Raw genomic sequence first — 22,433 nt, 5'->3', positions numbered from 1 at the left:
AGGACATGAAAAAATTCAATTTTGAATATTTTGCATAATTATTAGCTGAATTTAAAAATTTTAAAATGCTGTTATAACCTACTCATTAAAAGGTGTAAACTGAGGTTAAAAGATTAACACAATAAGGAAAGTGTTACAGTTACAAACTATGTGTTAGTACATGTGCACCATATGCTAACAGTATGTTCGCTTTACCTGTCCCCACACGATGTGCTTGCCGAAGAGGCTCTCGGGGATCTTCTTACACAGCTCCCCCACCCCTTCATCGTCTGTGGTGATTTTAATGCACACAATATGCTTTGGGGCTCTGTAAGTACTTGCCCCAGGGGTAGAGCAATTGAGAGGCTTCTTCTGTCTACCAGTGCCTATTTGCTAAATACAGGTCAAAGCACGCATTTTTGCATTGCAACTGGGTCGTTCTCTGCCATTGATCTATCGCTTTGCTCTCCAGCCATCGCCCACACTGCTGCATGGGAAGTGGTTGATGACTTACATGGCAGCGATCACTTCCCCATCCGGATTAACCTGCCGCATGCAGTGGAACCAGAAAGGAAACCGCCTCAATGGGTGCTCGGTAGAGCCAACTGGGCGCTGTATAGTCAACTCGCCCAGTTTGAACATCGGGTCAGTGTCCAGGAATGGGTGGATCATATTACTGAAGTGATCCACCGCGCCAGTGAAGCGTCCATCCCACAGTCCACGGGACAACCGAAGCGGCAGCCTGTCCCTTGGTGGAGCGACGAATGCCACTGTGCAATCAGGGCTAGGCGTGCAGCTCTGCGTAGGTTCAAATGCCGGCCAACTGTAGAGAACCTTGCAGCTTTTCGGCTGGCGAGGGCAAAGTGTCGTCGGATTATACGAGAGAGCAAGAAGAGGTTGTGGCAGCAGTTCCTTATCACAATTAATCGTTCTACACGAAGTTCCCTTGTATGGGAGACCATCAGGAGAATTTCTGGGAGAGGTGGGAGGTGCCCTATGGCTGCTATAATGTGGAATGGTACTCTCCACACGAACCCAAAAGATATTGCCCAGTCTATGGCAGCTCATTTTGCAGCTATTACTGCAACCGCCAGTCAGAATCCAGCTTTCCAGCCCCACAGAGTGGCTGCTGAGAGGAGCAGTTTTGACTTCCGCTCACCCAATACGGAAGAGTACAACTGCCCGTTTTCCATGTGGGAACTGGATTCTGCATTGTGTGGGGCTCGTGATACGTCCCCTGGTCAGGATAGAATCCACTATAGCATGCTGCGGCACCTCACAGGGAGAAATAAAGAAATCCTCCTCCGACTTTTTAATCTAGTTTGGATGTCCGGTCACTTCCCCGACTCGTGGCGTGACACAATTTTAATTCCTCTTTTAAAACCTGGGAAAGACCACACATGCCCAGGTAGTTAACGTAGTGTTGCCCTCACTAGCTGTGTGGGAAAGACCTTGGGGTGGATGGTCAACCACCGCCTTGTCTGGATTCTTGCATCCAGACAACTCCTTAGTCGCTTTCAGTGTGGGTTCAGGAGGTATCGCTCCACCTTTGATAACCTGGCCCTCCTGGAGGCGGCCATACAACAGGCTTTCCTGCGCCAGCATCACCTGTTGGGAATATTTTTTGACATTCAAAAGGCATACGACACTACTTGGAGGCATCTTATCATCAGGCAGCTCCACAAATGGGGTTTCCGTGGATGTCTTCCCAATTTTATTCGGTCCTTCCTGTCGCCATGTTATTTTCGATACCGAGTTGGAGACGTACTGTCTAGTCGCTTTGAACAAGAGAACAGTGTCCCTCAAGGTAGCGTTTTAAGTGTGACGGTCTTTGCTATTGCTATTAATAGTATTACGTCTGTTGTGAAAAGTCCTGTGCAGTGTTCCTTGTTTGTGGACGATTTCTCTGTATTTTGCTCTTCTTCAAGCCTTGCAACGATGACTCGAAAGTTGCAACTCACTCTCCGACGTTTGGATGAATGGGCACAGAAGAGTGGTTTTCAGTTTTCAACTGTTAAGTTGGTGTGTGTTCTTTTTAACCGTTCTCGTTCCATTTTTGACTTGCCTGAGTTGAGGATGAGGGACACTGTTCTGAATTTTAAAGACACGGTGAAGTTTCTGGGCCTCACTGTTGATTCTAAGCTTACGTGGCTGCCACACATTAAGGAACTGAAAAAACGGTCTCTTAAGGCGCTGTCTATTTTAAAATGTCTTAGTCACCTCACATGGGGAGCAGACAGGACTTGTGTGCTCCGATTTTACAGAGCCTTCGTGCAGTCCCGGCTTGATTATGGATGCACGGTGTATGGGTCTGCAAGACCCACTTATTTGAAGCTGTTGGATGTGGTGCACCATGAGGGGATTCGGCTGGCCACTGGGGCGTTCAGAACGAGCCCCATACCGAGCCTGTGTGCAGAGGCAGGTGAGCCGCAACTTCACCTCCAGCGGCATCTACTAATGGTTGCCCAGGCCTATAAAACATTATCCACACCATACACGCCTGCATACGACACTGTTGCTCAGCCTCCACTGGAAAGGCTTTTTCGCAACCAGCAACGAGCAACAAGGCCCTATGGGATTCGTGCAAAGGATTGCATTTTAGAGATGGGTGTGGCAGGTTTTAATGTTTCATGTCGAGGTTGGAGCAGATACCCACCTTGGCTCCTCCAGAGGCCCAGACTGATTTTAGATTTAGCAAATTTTAAGAAAGACAGTACATCAGATTTTACTTTCAAATCTTTATTTTTTAACATTTTAGATAGGCATCATGATTTTACATTAGTATACACTGATGGCTCCCAACAGGGAGATTTTCTTGGCTGCTCAGTTGTGTTCATCGAACGTGTCATCAGGATTCGCCTTCCCCGGGAATACACTGTTTTTTCCACAGTACTTCACGCGATCCTGAAGGCATTGGAGCAGATATGGTGTACTCAGGGCAAAAACTTTCTAATTTGCTCTAACTCAATGACTGCATTACAGTCACTGCAGAACCTGTACCCAGCGGAGAAGCTGGAACAGCTGATTTACGACCAACTGTACATCCTCCAACGACAGGGCAAGCAAGTGTCCTTTTGCTGGGTGCCAGGGCATGTGGGCATACGGGGAAATGAAAAAGCTGATAGAGCTGCCAAGGACACCTGCAGATTACCGGAGGTGACACAATGTTCTATTCCTTTGCAAGATATTGTTTCTGTGCTGCGACGGAAGTATATGCAATTGTGGGAGGAGGAATGGCTGGCGGTGAGGGAAAATAAGCTGCGATTGGTGAAACCCACCATCCAGCCGTGGTGTTCCTCCTGCCGGTCACCTAGGCGTGACGAAGTGACCCTTACACGTCTTCGCATAGGGCACTGTCCCCTTACACATGCATTCTTACTACGGCGAGAGGAACCCCCGCTGTGTGATGCCTGTGGCGTACGAATCACTGTACGCCACATTTTAGTTGAGTGTGATTAAATCGTTCTGTCGGGGCGGAAGTTAATATTAGTGGGGATCTGCCCTCGATTCTAGCCGATGACGAGGCGAGTGTCAAGAAAGTTTTAAGGTACTGTGATGTTTCTGGGCTTCAGCCAAAAATTTTAGGTTGGAATTTTTAGTGTGTTGCCGAGTGGCTTACCACTACTTTTTATACTTGTAATAGGCCAGTTCCAAACATGTGCTATGTGTTTCATTTTAACCCTTTCACCTACGTTCTCTTGCAGTTATTCTCTTTATGTGCTGCATTCCACTTTGCAACTGTTGACGTGCAAACTGCCTATGTAGCCTTTCACCTTTAATTTTAGTCCTATTTTAGCACTTGCTGCATTTTAGTGACACTTGTCTGTTGTTGTTTCCGTTTGGGCGCTAAAGACTACACTGTTGAGTGCCCATATCCACCATATCCATCCAAACTATGTGTTTGTGTTTGAGGCAGCATAACTAGTGGCACACAAATATATTGACTTTAATAATGCTGTATTTGCAACATCTAACAAACTTTAAGCATAATTTCAAGCTTTTCCTGAGCATTTTCTCATTTAACATGCTTAAAGGCAAATATTTAACACATTAACTCATTTTTGAAGTAATCAGACTTTCAGAGCTATTTTATACATGGGAGTTCAGTTCTTCAAACAATTGGGGGGTAGACAACTTTCTAGCACAGCCATTGTATCACGTCAGTTCATTACCATCCCTCACGGCCCTATTTGGTACGTACTGGTCTAAGGTGTATTGTAAAATGGTTCTTGAATTTCATACACTTTTGCTCCAGATCTTTGTTATCAAATCAATGGTAAAATTTCACAGGGTAATTAATTCAAGATACCGATACCTTATAGTTTATTACCAGCATTTTCTGCCTATCATTTGTATCTGAAGAGCGAACAAGTATTAGGTAGCATGAACCATTTAAATTGCCTGAAATATAGTAATTGATGTTATAACATCCTGCTGATCATTTATTTCCTCCTCTGCATTAAGCATGTGTCTTTTACTTATGATGAGCTCTAAGGCATTACCTTCACAAGTTGGTTCTGTAAGTACCTGGTCAAAGTAACTTTCAGATAAGCCATTCATAATGATAGGGTTTTTTCCTGGTGCATAAGGCTAAGTTCACTGTAACAGTAGATAAACACTAGTTCATCAACTTCGGATACAATAACATGGATTATCGTATTTCCAAACCTTGGGGTACAGCAAATAAATGAATGTAACATTTCACCACACCTCTTGCTGCACACTACAGTTGCCATTCAGAAAATCCCTGATTCCTTACCAGTTTGCCCCTTATCCTTATGATTTCCCCTGTTGAGGGTATGAAATTCTTAAATATCATGTAGTTGTACAACCAGTGAACCATGGGACTGAGGAGTATGTAAGTAGCATTCACTGTCTCTGTGCTTTGTATTCATTGCTGTTAACTTAGGCATGAGCAACAGAGGAAAGAGCATGTAATTAGTAAATCATGAAAGTACAAAGCTTAAGAATGCATCGTAATTGTTATGCGATGAGAAGTGAGTGATCTGATGCTGTGGTTGGTTAAGAAGCAGAATTAAGGTTTAAGAGGACTGCAACTCAAAGCTGGCACCAGTCACCCATACCTATTTTTCAGTTCCCCTAAATTTGTTTTTCCTTTGTCTCCCTCCCCCCCTCCCCCCCCCCCCCCCCACCACCACCACCACCACCACCGCCACCACAAAAAAAAAAATCGGTGTAAGAAAATGACAGTGCTTTGTGAACGAAGTCATGACATCTTTTTTACGTTAGAATAGGCTAATGCCAAACATTGAATAATTATTTTGCAGTGTAGATGTAAACATAAAAATTTCAAATAGGTTTGTGATGTATTAAATTTAATGAAACTGGTAATGAAGGATGTAAATACTGACTAAGCAAAGCAGTGTTTGTAATCAAATTGTGGTTATTATATAAATTCATAAGTTTTTCTTGAGCAATAAATTAAGAGCCAGTACTTCCATTTGGCAAACAGAACATTAGGCATCATTCTATCTCGTTTTATGTATTTGCTTCAATACATATAGGAAGTAAGCAACTGTTTAGGTCAACATATTAAAAGATAAAGTTATTTGTTCACAGTTGTGTAGTACATTGCACCATCCAAAATGCAACCACACTGTGAATGCTGTCCTCGAACAGGTGATGAGTTGGTTGATGTTCGTGAGGAGTTGGAAATTGCCCTTACTATCACCAAACAATTGGCAGCTGCTGCTATGACTGTGTTGGAAGAGCTCGTGACAGTCATGTACCTCTGATACTGGTACCAGAGGTACCTCAAGTACTAGCCTCTCCAGTGGGTCCTGTCTCCTCTGCAGAAAATACAGGCTCAGTCTTTACTTGTCCACTTGACTGTGGGTGGCATATCAACTGTAGATCTAGGTGTCCTGTACAGGGTGGACAGGAATCGGGAGGACCCCCTAACCAACAAGTTTGATGTGCTGTTTTTAACTGAAACTGAGCCAGTGGGGCTCACTTCACCTGTTTTGGAGTGGGAAACCTGTTTTGTTCCGTGTCGAGAGGAGGCAGCTCAAACGTGTGGGCACTGATAATACCACTTACGGAAATGGCAGCAAGGGACAGGGAAGGACGCCAGGTGCACTCAGTGCTAGTGCCTGGGGGGCCTTATTCAACGTGTTGAAGAGGCTATCCCAGCAACCATTGAGGGAACAAGGTGCACATTGGAACAAATGATACCTGTTGCTTGGGCTCTGAAGTCATCCTTGTCATTCCAGTGACTGGCAGAGAAGGTTGAGAAAACAGGGTCTTGGGCGTGGAGTGTAAACAAAGCTCACAATTGGCAACATTGTCTCCAGAACTGATCATGCCCCTTTGGTTCTGACCCAAGTGGAAGGGCTGAACCAGAGACTAAGTATGTTCTGTGACACGCTAGGCTGCAACTTTGTGGACTTGAGCCATAGGGTTGTGAGCTATGGCGTTACCCTAAATGGGTCAGGTGTGCACTACACATCACAGCTTGCTACTCAAGTAGCTGATGGTGTTTGTTGGGGTTCACACAAGGTTTCTCTCTCTCTCTCTCTCTCTCTCTCTCTCTCTCTCTCTCTCCATTCAGTCCAGATAACGATAGCTGTAGGAAACCAAGAAGTATCAGTGTCAGATTGAAAGAAATGCTTCCCACAGGTGAGATCTCATAATGGTAAACTGCTGAAGCATTTGCAACAAAGTGCCCGAGTTTGAAGTGCTCATGAAAGGCAGTGGAGCTCTTATAATACTGGGCACAGAAAGCTGGTTGAAACCTGAAATTGATAGCTGTGAGGTTTTTGAGGAAAATTTAAGTGTATATTGAAAGGATAGGCAAATGGGAAATGGAAGTGGTGTATTTGTTGCAGTAGACAAGAAACTAAAATCTGTGAAGATAGAAATTGAAGCCGCATATGAGATAGGGCTAAAAACAGTATGAGAGGTGGGCATAGAAGAAAATTGGGTCCTATCACCCACCAGACTCATTTCCTGTTGTAACCAAAACCTTTGCAGAAAACCTCAGTGTACTTGTACGTAAGTTCCCAAATCATAGTGTAATCATTGGTGACGATATTAATAACACAATGATTAATTGGGACGATTACAGTTTTGTTAGTAGCTGGCATAATAAGACATCTAAATGTCTTCTCTTAAAACTACCTAGAACAGATATTTAGGAACCCCACTTAGGATGAAAATATAGTGGGTCTAATGTGGCAAATAGACCTGACCGCTTTGAGAAAGTCCACATCAAATCTCAAATTAGTGACCATGATACAGTTGTGACAAGTACAAAGGGCAACTAAAATAAGCAAAAGACACACATTTTCAGTAAACTAGATACAAAAATCAGTAGTGTCATACCTCAATGAGGAACTTGAAACTTTCAGTACAGGGCAGGAGCATGTAAAGAAACTCTGGCTCAAGTTGAAAACAATAGTTGATCCATGCACTGGATATATATGTACCCAGTAGAAAAGTTCATAATGGGAGGGAACCTCTATGATATTCGTTCACTGTAAAGAAATATTTAAAGAAACAGAGACCACTGCATAACAGATGTAAAACAAAGCATTGAGCTATAGATAGATAGACACGGAATGAAACACGTTTGGCTATCAGAAGAGCAGTGTGTGATGCGTTCGATGACTGCCGTAACAGAATATTGTCAAATGATATTTCACAAAACATGAAGAAAGTTTGGTTGTACGTAAAGGCTGTTAGTGGCACTAAAGTTAGTGCTCAGTTCCTAATGATCGAGAATGGAACTGAAATTAAGGGTTCCAAAGAAAAAGTTGAAACGCTTGACTTCGTTTTCAACTATTCCTTTACAAAAGAAAACCCAGGAGAATTGTCCCAGTTTAATTCTCGTACCACTGAAAAGATGAATGAAATGAATATTAGTGTCAGTGGTGTTGGGAAACAACTGAAATTGTTAAATGTGAACGCAGATTCAGGGCCCGATGGTGATCCTGTCAAATTCTGTGCTGAATTTGTGGCTGAGTTAGCCACTCTTCTGACTATAATCTGTTGTAGATCTCTCGAACAGAAAACCTTTCCCAGTTCTTGGAAAAAAGCACAGGTCACACCTGCCTACAGGAACAGTAGTAGAAGTGCAGTTACAACATGCAAAGGAGGAACTAGATAGGTTGAGGAGGGTGAAGTTTGTTGGGGAGTGGGAACTGGCAATTGGCAAGAAGGCAGCTTGGAGGAGGAGGAGGAGGAGGAGGAGGAGGTATTCAGACAGTTATACTTTGCGTATATGCAATAGATTTAACCAACTATCAGAGTTGAGTGGATAGGAGCCTCTTGCAGCTGTAGATGTAGGGAACATGCAACAGATGTCAGCAGTTAGGAGGCCTAGGTTAGCACAAGCACTATCATTTATATTGATTTGTAACATAGTTTTTACAATAAGGAGTGCATGTAGTGCAATAAAGATTGGCAATAATTAAAGAATGACACAACATTTGTTATTCTTTAGTTTTCTAAGGAATCAGGCATATATGAAGCTGTAGATAGGAGGACATTATATTTAAAATTCTTTTGTAACGTACACGTATTTCACTGGACTTAGTGAATGGCTGTTCAGTAAGACAGACCTGTACAAGCCTGTGCTACTTTCTCCCATTCGTCATAATACTCTTTGTCCATTTTCTGGCACTAAGTAGCTAATCTTAGTGAACTAAAAACTACCAGTGAATAAAATGAGGGCATTATATATTTTTCGCTGCTGCTGTGAACCCTGCAGTTCCCCTGTTTGTGTTGTCAGTAAGCACACAGTATATAATTACTACAGATTTTATATAGGGCATAGGCTGTGGAAATATTATATGTATGGCCAGGTGGCATTCTTAATTGTTATAACGGACACTTTGAAAAATCCAGCTTTCTTACTGGTGTGCCACTATTCATTGCTTGCAACCACTGTATCTGAACATTTAACTTGTACTACAAACGCCATCCAGCCGCAAGTTAGATTAACTTTCTAGCTGGTCTGCCGCCTCTATGTTAACACTCCACTGGCAACGTAGTGCTGTGCAGCAGGTATGGAAAAGCCATGTTTGCCACCAACTTTCAGGGATGATATGAGGACTTAAACTGTGTGCTTTTCATCATTTATCTACATTTTGCCAACTGTGTGTATTTTGTTGACTGCATTTTGATCAAGGTATGTATACTTGGGAGTCTCTATTAAACTTTGACTTCATAAAATGTATCTTGGCAATTTTATAGCAAGTTCCAGAAGATATGTGGAATATTGTATATTTTATATATCCGTCATATGAGCTGCTGTCTCCCCCTCCCCCCACCCCGTCCCCTTGATTGTTTTTCCCCTTAGATCAGATAATGGCAGTATAAGTCTGTTGAAACTGGTCATGTTTGAGCAATAAATGTGTCAACACTGCGATCATGTCAGTTTGGAGCAGATGATGATTGTTGCTTTACATGTCAATTCTGTGAATATTACTGTTGATTCAATTGTACTTCAATAAACATTTCTTCTGCTTTTTCACGGAATATCTTGTTTTTCTGTATTTCCATAAAGTTGGTTTGTATACCCACTCTTATCCTACTAATGGGGTAAGACCAGGTGAAATGACTTTCTCTGTAAATGAACTCCTTATTGAGAAGGTAATGAAGCTATGACTTCTCAGGAATATTACACTGTACCCAATTAAATTAGGTTAGTTGCAAAGTCAAACAGAATGGAGGAGGTTCTGCTGCTAGGTAGTCCATACGGTGGAGGTGTGGGCCAGCAGTTGCAGGAAGTGTTGGGAGTGAGTACCAGGTCACCAGCTTTGTGAAGCCTAGTGCAGTATTGGCTCAGGTGACTGACAGCATAGGGGAGCTATGTAGGAATTCTACAAAGGAGGATCAGGTTGTGATAGTGGGTGGAGCAGTGAACAGTCTTGATAGGGACAGGGAATATGATGTAGGTGGCGACCTGGTAAAGATAGATACTCAAACTGGTGGCACTAATGTGCATTTCATGCAACTGTTTCAGCATCATGATCGGCCTGGTTTTGATGCGGCTGTAAGGCGTGTTAACATGGGTCTGGAGAGGGTGCTGATAGCAGAGGGCATGGGTCACATTTCAGTGGTACCAGTTGGGTCTATCAGCAGATTCGGTTTCATTAAGTATGGCCTGCACCTCAATAGGTATGGGAATGGGAGGCTGGAAAAAGCTTATAGGTGACAGTGTAGTGGGTGGTGGTGGTGGTGGTGGTGGTGGTGGTGGTGGTGGTGGTGGTGGTGGTGGTGCGAATGGGAGGCTGGAAAAAGCTTATAGGTGACAGTGTGGTGGTGGTGGTGGTGGTGGTGGTGGTGGTGGTGGTATCACTCGTGGAAAAATTCCTTTAGTAGTAGTTGTTAGATGTGCACCTTTATTTAGATTGAATACCTGCTTCAAGGAAGTCCCTCTAACTAAGGGCTCACCTTCAGATGATGTCATGTTTCCAAGTAGAGAAGGAATTAGCGTATTTCAGCAAAATATAAAAGGTATTAGAGATAAAGTTAGTGAATTGCTTACAAATGTTGACTCTGAAATTATTGGTATGTCGAAGCACCACTTAAATAATTTGACAATTCAGAGGCTTCCTTTACCAGGATACAGATTACCTGACTGTTTTCCAAGGTGTTCCTTGTGGGGTGGGGGAGTGGCTGTGTATGTAAGAAAACAGTATTCCATTTGAGTCCATAGACCTATAACGGCACTGAACTGAACAGATATTTGAATGTTGTGCAGGGGCAGTTGAATTTAGTGAACTAAAATTCTAATTGTTGTTGTTTATAGGTTCCCTAACTCTGACTTCAGAGCATTTCTGCTCATGCTAGAGAGAGCTCTTGATTCACTTTGTAGGAAGTACCAGAAATTAGTTATATGTGGTGACTTCAATATAAATTTTGTATATGTTGGTAAATCACCTAAATTCATACGATGTGATACAGACATTGTTTTTTCCAACTAGGGTGCAGGGGAACAGTAACACAGCCATAGACAATGGGCATACTGATAGTAAAAGCATGAATGGCCTTTCAGACCATGGTGCACAAATGTTAATACTAAAAGGCTTTTGTACTTAAACCAGTGTCACATGTAATTACAAATTATGTAGGGCAGTAAATCTAACTGCAATAGTGTTTTTTAAACCTTGTCAAGGAATAAGAGTGGCAGTTTGTTTACAGTGCCGATAGCGTAGATGATAAATATAATGCTTTCCTTGACACATTTCTTATGCTTTTTGGGAGTTGCTTTCCATTAGAGCGTTATAAATGAAGTACTAGATGTAATAGGCAGCCTGGGTGGCTGACTAGTGGGATAAGGATCTCATGTAGAACAAAGCGGGAATTTATCAAAATGTTAGAAGTCACAATCAAGCTGCAGTAGTCCATTACAAACAGTATTGTAAGGTGCTTAAAATGTTATGAGGAAGGAAAAGAGCATGTGGTATGCAAATAGAATAGCTAATTCACAGGATAAAATTAAAACCATATGGTCAGTTGTGAAGGAAGTGTCTGGTCAGCAGTGCAAGGTTGGCGCTACAAAGTCAGTTCGCACTAAAATTATTTCTGTTACTGATAAATCAGATGCATGTACAGTATTTAACAATCATTTTCTGAGCTTTGCTGGTGAATTAAATAAGACTTTAGTTCCTACAGGGAATCATATAACTTTCTTGGCAAATGGCTTTCCAAGATTGATTTCTGAAATACTCCTCTGTGACACAGACAAGAGGGAGATTGAATCAATAATTAAATCACTGAAGACTAAGGACTCTCTTGGTTATGATGGAGTGTCCAGCAGAATATTAAAGTACTGTGCTGCACATGATAGCCTTATATTTAGCCATATTTGTAATTTTTCCTTTAGGAAGTTTACTTTCCTGAGCAATTAAAGAACACAGTAGTAAAACCATTTTATAAAAAGGGAGAAAGGGATAATGTAGATAATTTTAGACCTAGTTCTATGCCATCAGTGTTTGCAAAAGTTATTGAAAAAGGCCGTGTATGTAAGGATAATTGATCATATTGTATCACATAATTTGCTATCAAATGTACAGTTCGGCTTTAGAAGTCGCTTAGCAACTGAAAATGCTATATTCTCTTTTCTCTGTGAGGTTCTGGATGGGTTAAACAAAAGGTTTCAAAGGCTAGGCATATTTTTTGATTTAACTAAGGTGTTTGACTATGTTGATCACAAAATATTTCTCCAGAAGCTGGACCATTACGGAGTATGGGAAGTAACTCACAATTAGTTCACCTCTTACTTTCACAAGAGACAGCAAAATGTCATCATTAACAATGTTGAGAATGGCTGTGATGTGGAGTCCGAGTGGGGTACAGTCAAGTGGGCACTGCCCCAGGGACTAGTTTTGGGGCCACTCCTGTTCTTTATTTATATAAGTGATATGCTCTCTATTAAGACTCAGTTTTTACAGTTTCTAACACACAATTCAACAAAACTTGACATTTTATTTTGACAGAATGGGCATATAATTAGTGAAACTGAATAGTTCAAGTTTCTAGGTGTTCAGATACATAGTAAACTGTCATGTAAGTCCACGTTCAGAATTTTGTTGAAAGACTTAATGCTGCCAATTTTACTATTCGAACAGTGTCTGAAGGGAGTGATAGTTAGACACGAAAGTTAGTCTACTTTGCTTATTTTTGTTTGCTTATGTTGTATGGTATTATATTTTTGGATAACTCTTCCCATTCTAAATGGATATTATTCTTCGCTCAGAAAAGCGCGGTTCGGGAAATAAGCGGTGCAAGTTCACAAACCTCTCTTAGACACCTGTTCACGAGTCTGGATATTTTGACATTGGGCTCTCAAAAAAAAAAAAAAAAAAAAAAAAAAAAAAAAAAAAAAAAAAAAAAAAAAAAAAAAAATTATATATATATACACACGCACAAAATTTCGTGCTTTCACAACCGGCGGTTGCTTCGTCGGGAAAGTGGGAAGGAGAAGGAAAGATGAAAGGATGTGGGTTTTAAGGGAGAGTGTATACCTGTCCTTTTTTCCCCTTAAGGTAAGTCTTTCCGCTCCCGGGATTGGAATGACACATTACCCTCTCCCTTAAAACCCACATCCTTTCGTCTTTCCCTCTCCTTCCTGAAGAAGCAACCATCGGTTGCGAAAACTAGTAATTCTGTGTGTGTGTTTGTGTGTTTTGTTCATTGTGCCTGTCTACCTGCGCTTTCCTGCTTGGTAAGTCTTGGAATCTTTGTTTTTAATATATATATCGTTTCTTGTTAACAATATTAGCTTATTCCCTAGAACTAGCAGCTTTCGCTCATTTAATACCCAGCAGAAATCCAGTCTGCATTTGGATCAGACTTCCTTAACTGTAGTACAGAAAGGTGTGCAGTATACTGGTGCACCCATTTTCAATAAGCTACCACTCAAATTAAAAAATCTTGGCAGTAATCCATGCGCTATCAAATCAAAACTGAAGAGTTTCCTCATGGGTCACTCCTTCTATCCTGTCGAGGAGTTCCTAGAACAAGTTAAGCTGATTCTTGTATTGTTGAGTGCTCTTACTTAAACTTATGGATTGCATTTTTTCAGGTTCATAAACATTTTATTTACGTGTAAAAATAATAATAATAATAATAATAAAAATAAATAAATAAGTAAATAAAAATTAAAAATAAAATTATCTACAAAGCTACCGGCCAATATGCTTGGCATCTATTCATTGTAGAATCAAAGAACATATTCTGAGCTCAAACATTGCCAACCATTGTGAATTCCGAAAACATCGATCATGTGAAACCAACTCACACTTCCCTCACATGACATACTAAAAGCTTTGGATCAAGGCAGTGAGATAGCTGCAGTAAGTATTTCGCTCAGTACCACACCTACATTTACTGTCTCAAGTGTACCCAAGTTAAGTGTGTTGGGACCTTGCTGTTCATACTGTATCCTAAATGACCTTGCAGACAATATTAAGACTTATTGCAGATGATGCAGTTGTCTATAATGAATTACTATCTGAAAGAATCTGCATAAATATTCAGTCAGCTCTTGATTCATATCCTAGGATTATAACATCAATGAGTCACTGTTGGAATTGCCAGCTCATACAAATATCTGAGTGTTAACACTTTGTAGAGATATGAAATGGAATGATCAAATAGGCTGTCAGGGGTAAAGCATGTGGTGGAAATTGGTTTATTGGCAGAATACCGGGGAAATGCAATCAGTGTACAAATGAGATTGCTTCCAAATCACTCGTGCAACTGGTCCTAGAATATTGCTCAAGTGTGCAGGACCTGTACCAAATAGGACTAACAGGGGATACTGAACATATACAGAGAAGGGCAGCACAAATGGTTACAGGTTTGTTTGATCCATGGGAGAGTGTCGCAGAGATACTGAAGAGACTGAATTGGAAAACTCTTGACGATATATGTAAACTATCCCAAGAAAAATTGGTTAACCATTTCACGGCCCATGGGGGATATACTTCCCACAAAATGTATTTCTTTACAGTGTTTAAGGGAAGATGTGTTACCACTTTTGTGCACTCCTGGCATCTAATGGCGGTCAGCTGCACCAGCTGTAGTTTCTGTGTGTTGGGAAATACAGCCTTCATGACTGTAGGAAGTATATATCCCACCAAACAATGGTGTTTTAATGGTTATTGGGAAGTACGGTTACCACCAAAGTAGTTTCTGGGAAGAGCTTGAGAAGTATACATACCGCAGAATTAATCTGTCAGTTGTGGTCCTTGGGAAGCGTACTTACCACCAACTGGGGATATCCCAAAACATTTGGGAATACGTCTTACCATCTCTGTCTATGCTGTCATCTTGTGGTAGTACAATGCACCAGGTGTATGAAAACTGCTACAACAATCAGTTTCTATTTGTCGTGGGATCAGCTGTTCTCGGAACACATTGTTTCGTTTCTACAATATATATTATTGTGGGCTGTATCAGCTCATACCTTTATTGTGGGATAGTTTTCACATTGTGGTAAGTAAACTTCAATATTAGTAACAAATATTTTTTAAAGAAAGTAGAAGAAAACAGAAACAGAAAACACTTTTTTTAATAGGGAAATGGGAAATCCATGTACCACCATAGTTTTGATATCTCTGTGGTGCCGTGATGATATACGTACCACCATTGCTATGGTCCTAAATTGATCACAATTCTAATAGGATAGCAGAAAAACTACCTTCACTAAGTTACTACAAAAAATGTGCCTACAAAAGGGTTAACCTAGTTCCAAGAATTGGCCTTAAATGATCACTCCTAGGAATATACTACTATCCATATGTATTGCTCACATGGGGATTGTGAGTATAAGATTAGAATAATTACTGCACACACAGAGGCATTAAAACAGTCCTTCTTCCCATTCTCCATATGTGAACAGGAAGAAACACTAATAACTGGTACAGTGGGACACATTCTCTGCCATGCACCTCACAGCAATTTCTAGAGTCTAGATGCAGATGTGGGTATCATACTGGAGTACATCATTTAGTATGTACAGGCGTCAAGATTATTCCAAGTAATTGTTTTTTTTATTTTTTATTTTTTTTTTTTATTGTAATAAATATTGCCATGTCTCTCTCACACGCTTAACCTATTTAGTGAGAACTTTTGTTTTATGACAGGTCATTGACAAAGAATCTGACGTATGTGAGTAAATTGGAAGTACTTGGAATGAGGTATTCTCTGTACAGCTTTGAGACATGTAACAAGATTGATCTTGTAAGCCGTGTCTGGAGAATGTGTTCTGAAAAGTCACTAGGCCTCACTCTGGTTGCTGACCTCTGCCTTGAATATGGCATATTTGAACTCAAATGGTGGGATCCTCTTCTGAAATCAATGGTAAAATTTCACATGGTAAGTAATTTATTGTACCCTATATTTTATTACCAGCATTTCCTGCCTTCCCTTTGTTTCTGAAGTGAGGGGTAATTGTTAAGTAGCTTGAACCATTTAATCCATTTAGATAGTTGCATTCAGGTTGCCAAAAAGGTCCTTCCCTTGCACATTGTGATGTGACGAAAGACTGAACATAGTGCCCTTGAATTAATTGCATTTAACTTGTTCACATTTCAATGCGCGCGCTCGCACACACACACACACACACACACACACACACACACACACACACACACAAATCAACAAAAATATTATTTTGTGGTATGGATATTAGTCAAAAGACAAAGGAGGCTCAAATTGAATAAAACAAAGGAGGATAATGACTAGTGAAAGTTTAGACCCGATGGATGATGAGAACCAAGAACATAACATTGAACAAGTTTTCAGCTGTTGATTTCTGAGAGACTGATGCTATAAGATAAAATAACAGAGGGAGCAGGCACCCAGGTATATCGGAACAATGATGATTTGTAGCTCTGTTACAAGAAAACTTAAATGCTAACAGAAAGGTGGCTGAAACTTTCCAGATTAGAGTAATATTCTGTAACAAAAGTTACATTAATTTTCTGCTCTTCTGACGAGTCATTAAGATGTAAGCTAGTTATGATTTCACAGATAACATGCTTCTATATGAGACGTCCACAATCATTGTGCAAAGGGATTAATTGCATGTGCTTTTACAAACATCAAGGTTTTCACAGTACATGTGTTTTAATAAATCCAGTAATGCCATCTGGTAAATTTGTCAAAAAAATCACCTGAAACCTAATTTGCTGGCTCTCAACAATATAAAACTGCAGTTGGGCAAGCCTATGGAGGTGTGGACCACATCAAGAGCCCATGCAGCAAGGTATATTTAACATAGTTGACACTAGCACTGATGCCTACCACAGATAACAACTGCTGAGGTTTATCAATAGGATAAGTGGAGGAGTGGTGCTTACTTCACCCCTGTGACGTTCAAAGGAAAGACCAGGGTCCCACACAGCCTACAAACAAAAGGCTCTATCTACCTTCATAAGTCCATATGCCAATTTAATGTCAATACATTCCCTTGTATCACTGTCATAGATAGAATGGCTGCCAAAGTCTTCAGTGTGGTGGCCAGTATCAAGGCAGTGCTCTGCACTCGCTGATTTGCTGAGCTGTTGTAAGTATATGTAATGCTTAATTTTTTGACCCCTTTATGCAAGTATGAAATGTGTGGAATTTACAACAAAAAATCTACACCTCCTATGACATAAGTCAGATGACATTGTACCCTCACAGCAGGTACTGGTGTTAGTTTTCAACTCTTATTATACCACTTCCTTTTTAAATTATCATGATTCAAAAGTTTAGATAAGGATGTAATGGAATCTGTTGAGAGACAAGACAAACGTGTGGTTCCTGAAGAGGGGCAGCAGCTTTTCAGTAGTTGCAGGGCAACAGTCTGGATGTTTGACTAATCTGGCCTTGTAACACTACCCAAAACGGCCTTGCTGGGCTGGTACTGCGAACGGCAGAAAGCAAGGGGAAACTGCAGCCGTAATTTTTCCCAAGGGCATGCAGCTTTACTTTATGGTTAAATGATGATGGTGTCCTCATGGGTAAAATATTCCGGAGGTAAAATAGTCCCTCATTCGGATCTCCGGGCGGGGACTACTAAAGAGGACATGGTTATCAAGAGAAAGAAAACTGGCATTCTACGGATTGGAGCCTGGAATGTCGGTTCCCTTAATGGGTTAGGTAGGTTAGAAAATTTAAAAAGGGAAATGGATAGGTTAAAGTTAGACATAGTGGGAATTAGTGAAGTTCGGTGGCAAGAGGAACAAGACTTTTGGTCAGGTGAATACAGGGTTATAAATACAAAATCAAATAGGGGTAATGCAGGAGTAGATTCAATAATGATTTAAAAAAATAGGAGTGCAGGTAAGCTACTACCAACAGCATAGTGAATGCATTATTGTGGCCAAGATTGACACGAAGCCCATGCCTAATTCAGTAGTACAAGTTTATAATCCAACTAGCTCTGCAGATGACGAAGAAATTGATGAAATGTATGATGAGATAAAAGAAATTATTCAGGTAGTGAAGGGAGACGAAAATTTAATAGTCATAGGTGACTGGAATACGAGAGTAGGAAAAAGGAGAGAAGGAAATGTAGTAGGTGAATATGGATTTGGGGCTAAGAAATGAAAGAGGAAGCCACCTGGTAGAATTTTGCACAGACCACAACTTAATCATAGCTAACACTTGGTTCAAGAATCATAAAAGAAGGTTGTATACATGGAAGAATCCTGGAGATACTAGAAGCTATCAGATAGATTATATAAGGGCAAGACAGAGATTTAGGAACCAGGTATTAAATTGTAAGACATTTCCAGGGGCAGATGTGAACTCTGACCACAATCTATTGGTTATGAACTGTAGATTAAAACTGAAGAAACTGCAAAAAGGTGGGAATTTAAGGAGATGGGACCTGGATAAACTGACAGAACCAGAGGTTGTAGAGAGTTTCAGGGAGAGCATAAGGGAACAATTGACAGGAATGGGGGAAAGAAATACAGTAGAAGAAGAATGGGTAGCTCTGAGGGATGAAGTAGTGAAGGCAGCAGAAGATCAAGTAGGTAAAAAGATGAGGGCTAATAGAAATCCATGGGTAACAGAAGAAATATTGAATTTAATTGATAAAAGGAGAAAATATAAAAACGCAGTAAATGAAGCAGGCAAAAAGGAGTGCAAACATCTCAAAAATGAGATTGACAGGAAGTGCAAAATGGCTAAGCAGGGATGGCTGAGGACAAATGTAAGGATGTATAGGCTTATCTCACTAGGGTTAATATAGATATTGCCTACAGGAAAATCAAAGAGACCTTTGGAGAAAAGAGAACCACTTGTATGAATATCAAGAGCTCAGATGGAAACCCAGTTCTAAGCAAAGAAGGGAAAGCAGAAAGGTGGAAGGAGTATATAGAGGGTCTATACAAGGGCGATGTACTTGAGGACTATATTATGGAAATGGAAGAGGATGTAGATGAAGATGAAATGGTAGATATGACACTGCGTGAAGAGTTCGACAGACCACTGAAAGACCTGAGTTGAAACAAGGCCCTGGGAGTAGACAACATTCCATTGGAACTACTGACGGCCTTGGGAGAGCCAGTCCTGACAAAACACTACCATCTGGTGAGCAAGATTTATGAGACAGGCAAAATACCCCCAGACTTCAAGAAGAATATAATAATTCCAATCCCAAAGAAAGCAGGTGTTGACAGATGTGAAAATTACTGAACTATCAGTTCAATAAGTCACAGCTGCAAAATACTAACACGAATTCTTTATAGATGAATGGAAAAACTGGTAGAAGCCGACCTCAGGGAAGATCAGTTCGGATTCCGTAGAAATGTTGGAACATGTGAGGCAATACTGACCCTACGACTTCTCAGAAAATAGATTAAGGAAAGGCAAACCTACGTTTCCAGCATTTGTAGCCTTAGAGAAAGCTTTGACAATGTTGACTGGAATACTCTATTTCAAATTCTAAAGGTGGCAGGGGTAAAATACAGGGAACAAAAGGCTATTTACAATTTGTACAGACACCAGATGGCAGTTATAAGAGTCGAGGGACATGAAAGGGAAGCAGTGGTTGGGAAGGGAGTAAGACAGGGTTGTAGTCTCTCCCTGATGTTATTCAATTTGTATATTGAGCAAGCAGTAAAGGAAACAAAAGAAAAATTCGGAGTAGGTATTAAAATCTATGGAGAAGAAATAAAAACTTTGAGGTTCGCCAATTACATTGTAAGCTGTCAGAGACAGCAAAGGACTTGGAAGAGCAGTTGAACGGAATGGACAGTGTCTTGAAAGGAGCATATAAGATGAACATCAACAAAAGCAAAAGGAGGATAATGGAATGTAGTCGAATTGAGTCGGGTGATGCTGAGGAAATTAGATTAGGAGACACTTAAAGTAGTAAAGGAGTTTTGCCATTTGGGGAGCAAAATAACTGATGATGGTCGAAGTAGAGAGGATATAAATTGCAGACTGGCAATGGCAAGGAAAGTGTTTCTGAAGAAGAGAAATTTGTTAACATTGACTATAGATTTAAGTGACAGGAAGTCGTTTCTGAAAGTATTTGTTTGGAGTGCAGCCATGTATGGAAGTGAAACATGGACGATAAATAGTCTAGACAAGAAGCGAATAGAAGCTTTGGAAATGTGGTGCTACAGAAGAATGCTGAAGGTTAGATGGGTAGATCACATAACTAATGAGGAGGTATTGAATAGAGTCAGGGAGAAGAGGAGTTTGTGGCACAACTTGACAAGAAGAAGGGACCGTTTGTTAGGACATGTTCTGAGGCATCAAGGGATCACAAATTTAGCATTGGAGGACAGTGTGGAGGGTAAAAATCGTAGAGGGAGACCAAGAGATGAATACACTAAGCAGATTCAGAAGGATGTAGGTTGCAGTAAGTACTGGGAGATGAAGCAGCTTGCACAGGATAGAGCAGCATGGAGTGCTGCATCAAACCCATCTCAGGACTGTAGACCACTACAACAACAACAACAACAACAACGGTAACAGGGATATCCCACTTGTATTATATCCAACCACAACGCAGAATGTTTGTGGTGTAGTACCTTTCCCTAGTGAAAATATTGCATTTCAAATTGTTTTGACCAGAAGGAAATAGTGTAATTTAAATTTATTTACATGCTGTATGCATTACAGATGCTAGAACTTGAAGAATATCTGCCACAACTTACAGAACACAGTCACATCATGGGCTGCTCTGGGCTAATACAAGCATGGAATTACATCATAATTCAGCCTTTCATAAAAGGTAGGTGGAGTACATACCCAGCCCACATTTCAAAAGCGGAACATGTCCAATATAAATGTTTTTACTTTTCAGCTGAGTTTCCATTAACAAATGAACAGAAGATGTCTTGCTTTGAGAGTCTTGTGAAGTTGCAGACTTGCCCTGTCATTAACTACATGAAATTTGAAGAAATATTTGACCACTGTCTACGCACAAAAATCCTGCATATGGCAGCAGCAATTCTACCATTGCTGAGAAGTGACCAACAACGTTATGTACAGGTAATATTGAAAGTGCAATATGAAGCTATTTTATATTTGTTAGTATCCAATATATTTATTGCAAGACAACATGATTAATGATTAACAAATGGATCTTGTGGACTGTTGTCCACAACTCAAATCACACTACCACATAACCATTCATTTCTGAGAAAGCTTGGAGAAGGTGGCACATAAATTTCTGATCATCTCATAGTATCATAGTATAACTTACTGGCTACAGAATGCAATTTTCAATAGTAGATGTGGCTGATAGGGACGAGAATCTGTATGATATTGTTCTGAGGGCCCTACCCAAAAACTGCCTTGAGCAATTCATTCATTCATTTCCATGTCTGGTCAGCATTTCCAGAAGGTAGCAACTCTGATGGCGTTGTTGTTTCCCTCAGTCAAGTCCTGTGTTGTGCAAGGTTGTTAGAGTTGAGGACAAATTAGCAGGTGGTCCAGGTCTTGTGTTGTTCCACACTCGCAGGATGTATCTCCATCAGCTGGAAGAATGCCCCATTTTCGCATGTTGGTCTTGCAAAGAGGAACACCCACCTAAAGACGATTGAGCAATCTCCAAATAGGGTAGGACAAATCATTTCCGGGAGCTAGCTCTTCCTTTACAGGGATATTAGGAGGTAGCTTGCTCTTCCACCTGGTGATATTGTCAGACTCTGGTGTTCCCTCTAGTGGTTGAGTCCTGGCGATGAAGCTCTTTCTCGACTTCAGTTGATGGACTACATACTGATGATCATGCAGTGGATGTCAGGGATCATAAGTTTTCTTAGCCTACATCAGCAGCAGTAGCTCTTCTAATAGTGGGTGGAGCTATTCCAACAATCATGTAAATTTTATTGACTGGAGTTGGCTTCATACATCCCGACAAGATTCGGATGGTCTCATTGATTGCAGTAACAACCTGTATGGTGTGAGTGGATGCACTCCACCCAGGTGAAGCATACTCTGCAGTAGTCACACACACACACACACACACACACACACACACACACACACACACACAAAGCAAGAGCCGAAATTCCCAGGATGGGAGGACTTGCTCCCCAGGCAGTGGATGTGAGGTTCCTCAAGAACACTGGTGTTATTCTGTGAACTAACTTTCAGCCTGGTGTTATGCCTTGAGCAATGAGAGAACTGATTCATTAGGGTGATTTCTTTGGTCTTACAGTTACAAACAGGACAAGGAATTTTTCAATTCAGTTAACGCAGAGAGGGGAATCGGTGATCATAAGGCCACTATAGCATCACTGACTAGGGAGCATTTTTTCTTAGTAAGTGCGAAAGAAACAGAATTCAGATTAACAGAGCAGTCAGCATGAAATGTGCATCTCTGATGGTAAAGATGTTACATATAAATGGGCAAAGTACAAGAATCTTGTGCAAGAAACCCTAAGACAGATATGTGCTGAGCCAAGTTCTGAGGCATGGGATAGACGTGCGGAGGGTTGATAGCTGAGTTAAATAGCTTTTACCGA

At 40.8% G+C, this 22,433-nt stretch overlaps 1 protein-coding gene across 1 annotated transcript in view; it reads left to right on the top strand.

Annotated features, from left to right (window-relative positions):
• LOC126336566 (uncharacterized) overlaps window positions 1-22,433 on the top strand; it is a 283,854-nt gene that overhangs the window by 258,114 nt on the left and 3,307 nt on the right. Inside the window, exons 23-25 of the mRNA XM_050000416.1 lie at window positions 15,600-15,831; window positions 20,584-20,695; window positions 20,768-20,955. Coding sequence (XP_049856373.1) covers window positions 15,600-15,831; window positions 20,584-20,695; window positions 20,768-20,955 — 532 coding nt within the window. The remainder of the gene's footprint in view (window positions 1-15,599; window positions 15,832-20,583; window positions 20,696-20,767; window positions 20,956-22,433) is intronic.

The sequence above is a fragment of the Schistocerca gregaria genome, chromosome 2, assembly GCF_023897955.1.
Source record: "Schistocerca gregaria isolate iqSchGreg1 chromosome 2, iqSchGreg1.2, whole genome shotgun sequence".
Classification (NCBI taxonomy): Eukaryota; Metazoa; Arthropoda; class Insecta; order Orthoptera; family Acrididae; genus Schistocerca; species Schistocerca gregaria.
The sequence above is the reverse complement of the archived record's forward strand: the minus strand, read 5'-3'. Positions and strand labels throughout refer to the sequence as shown.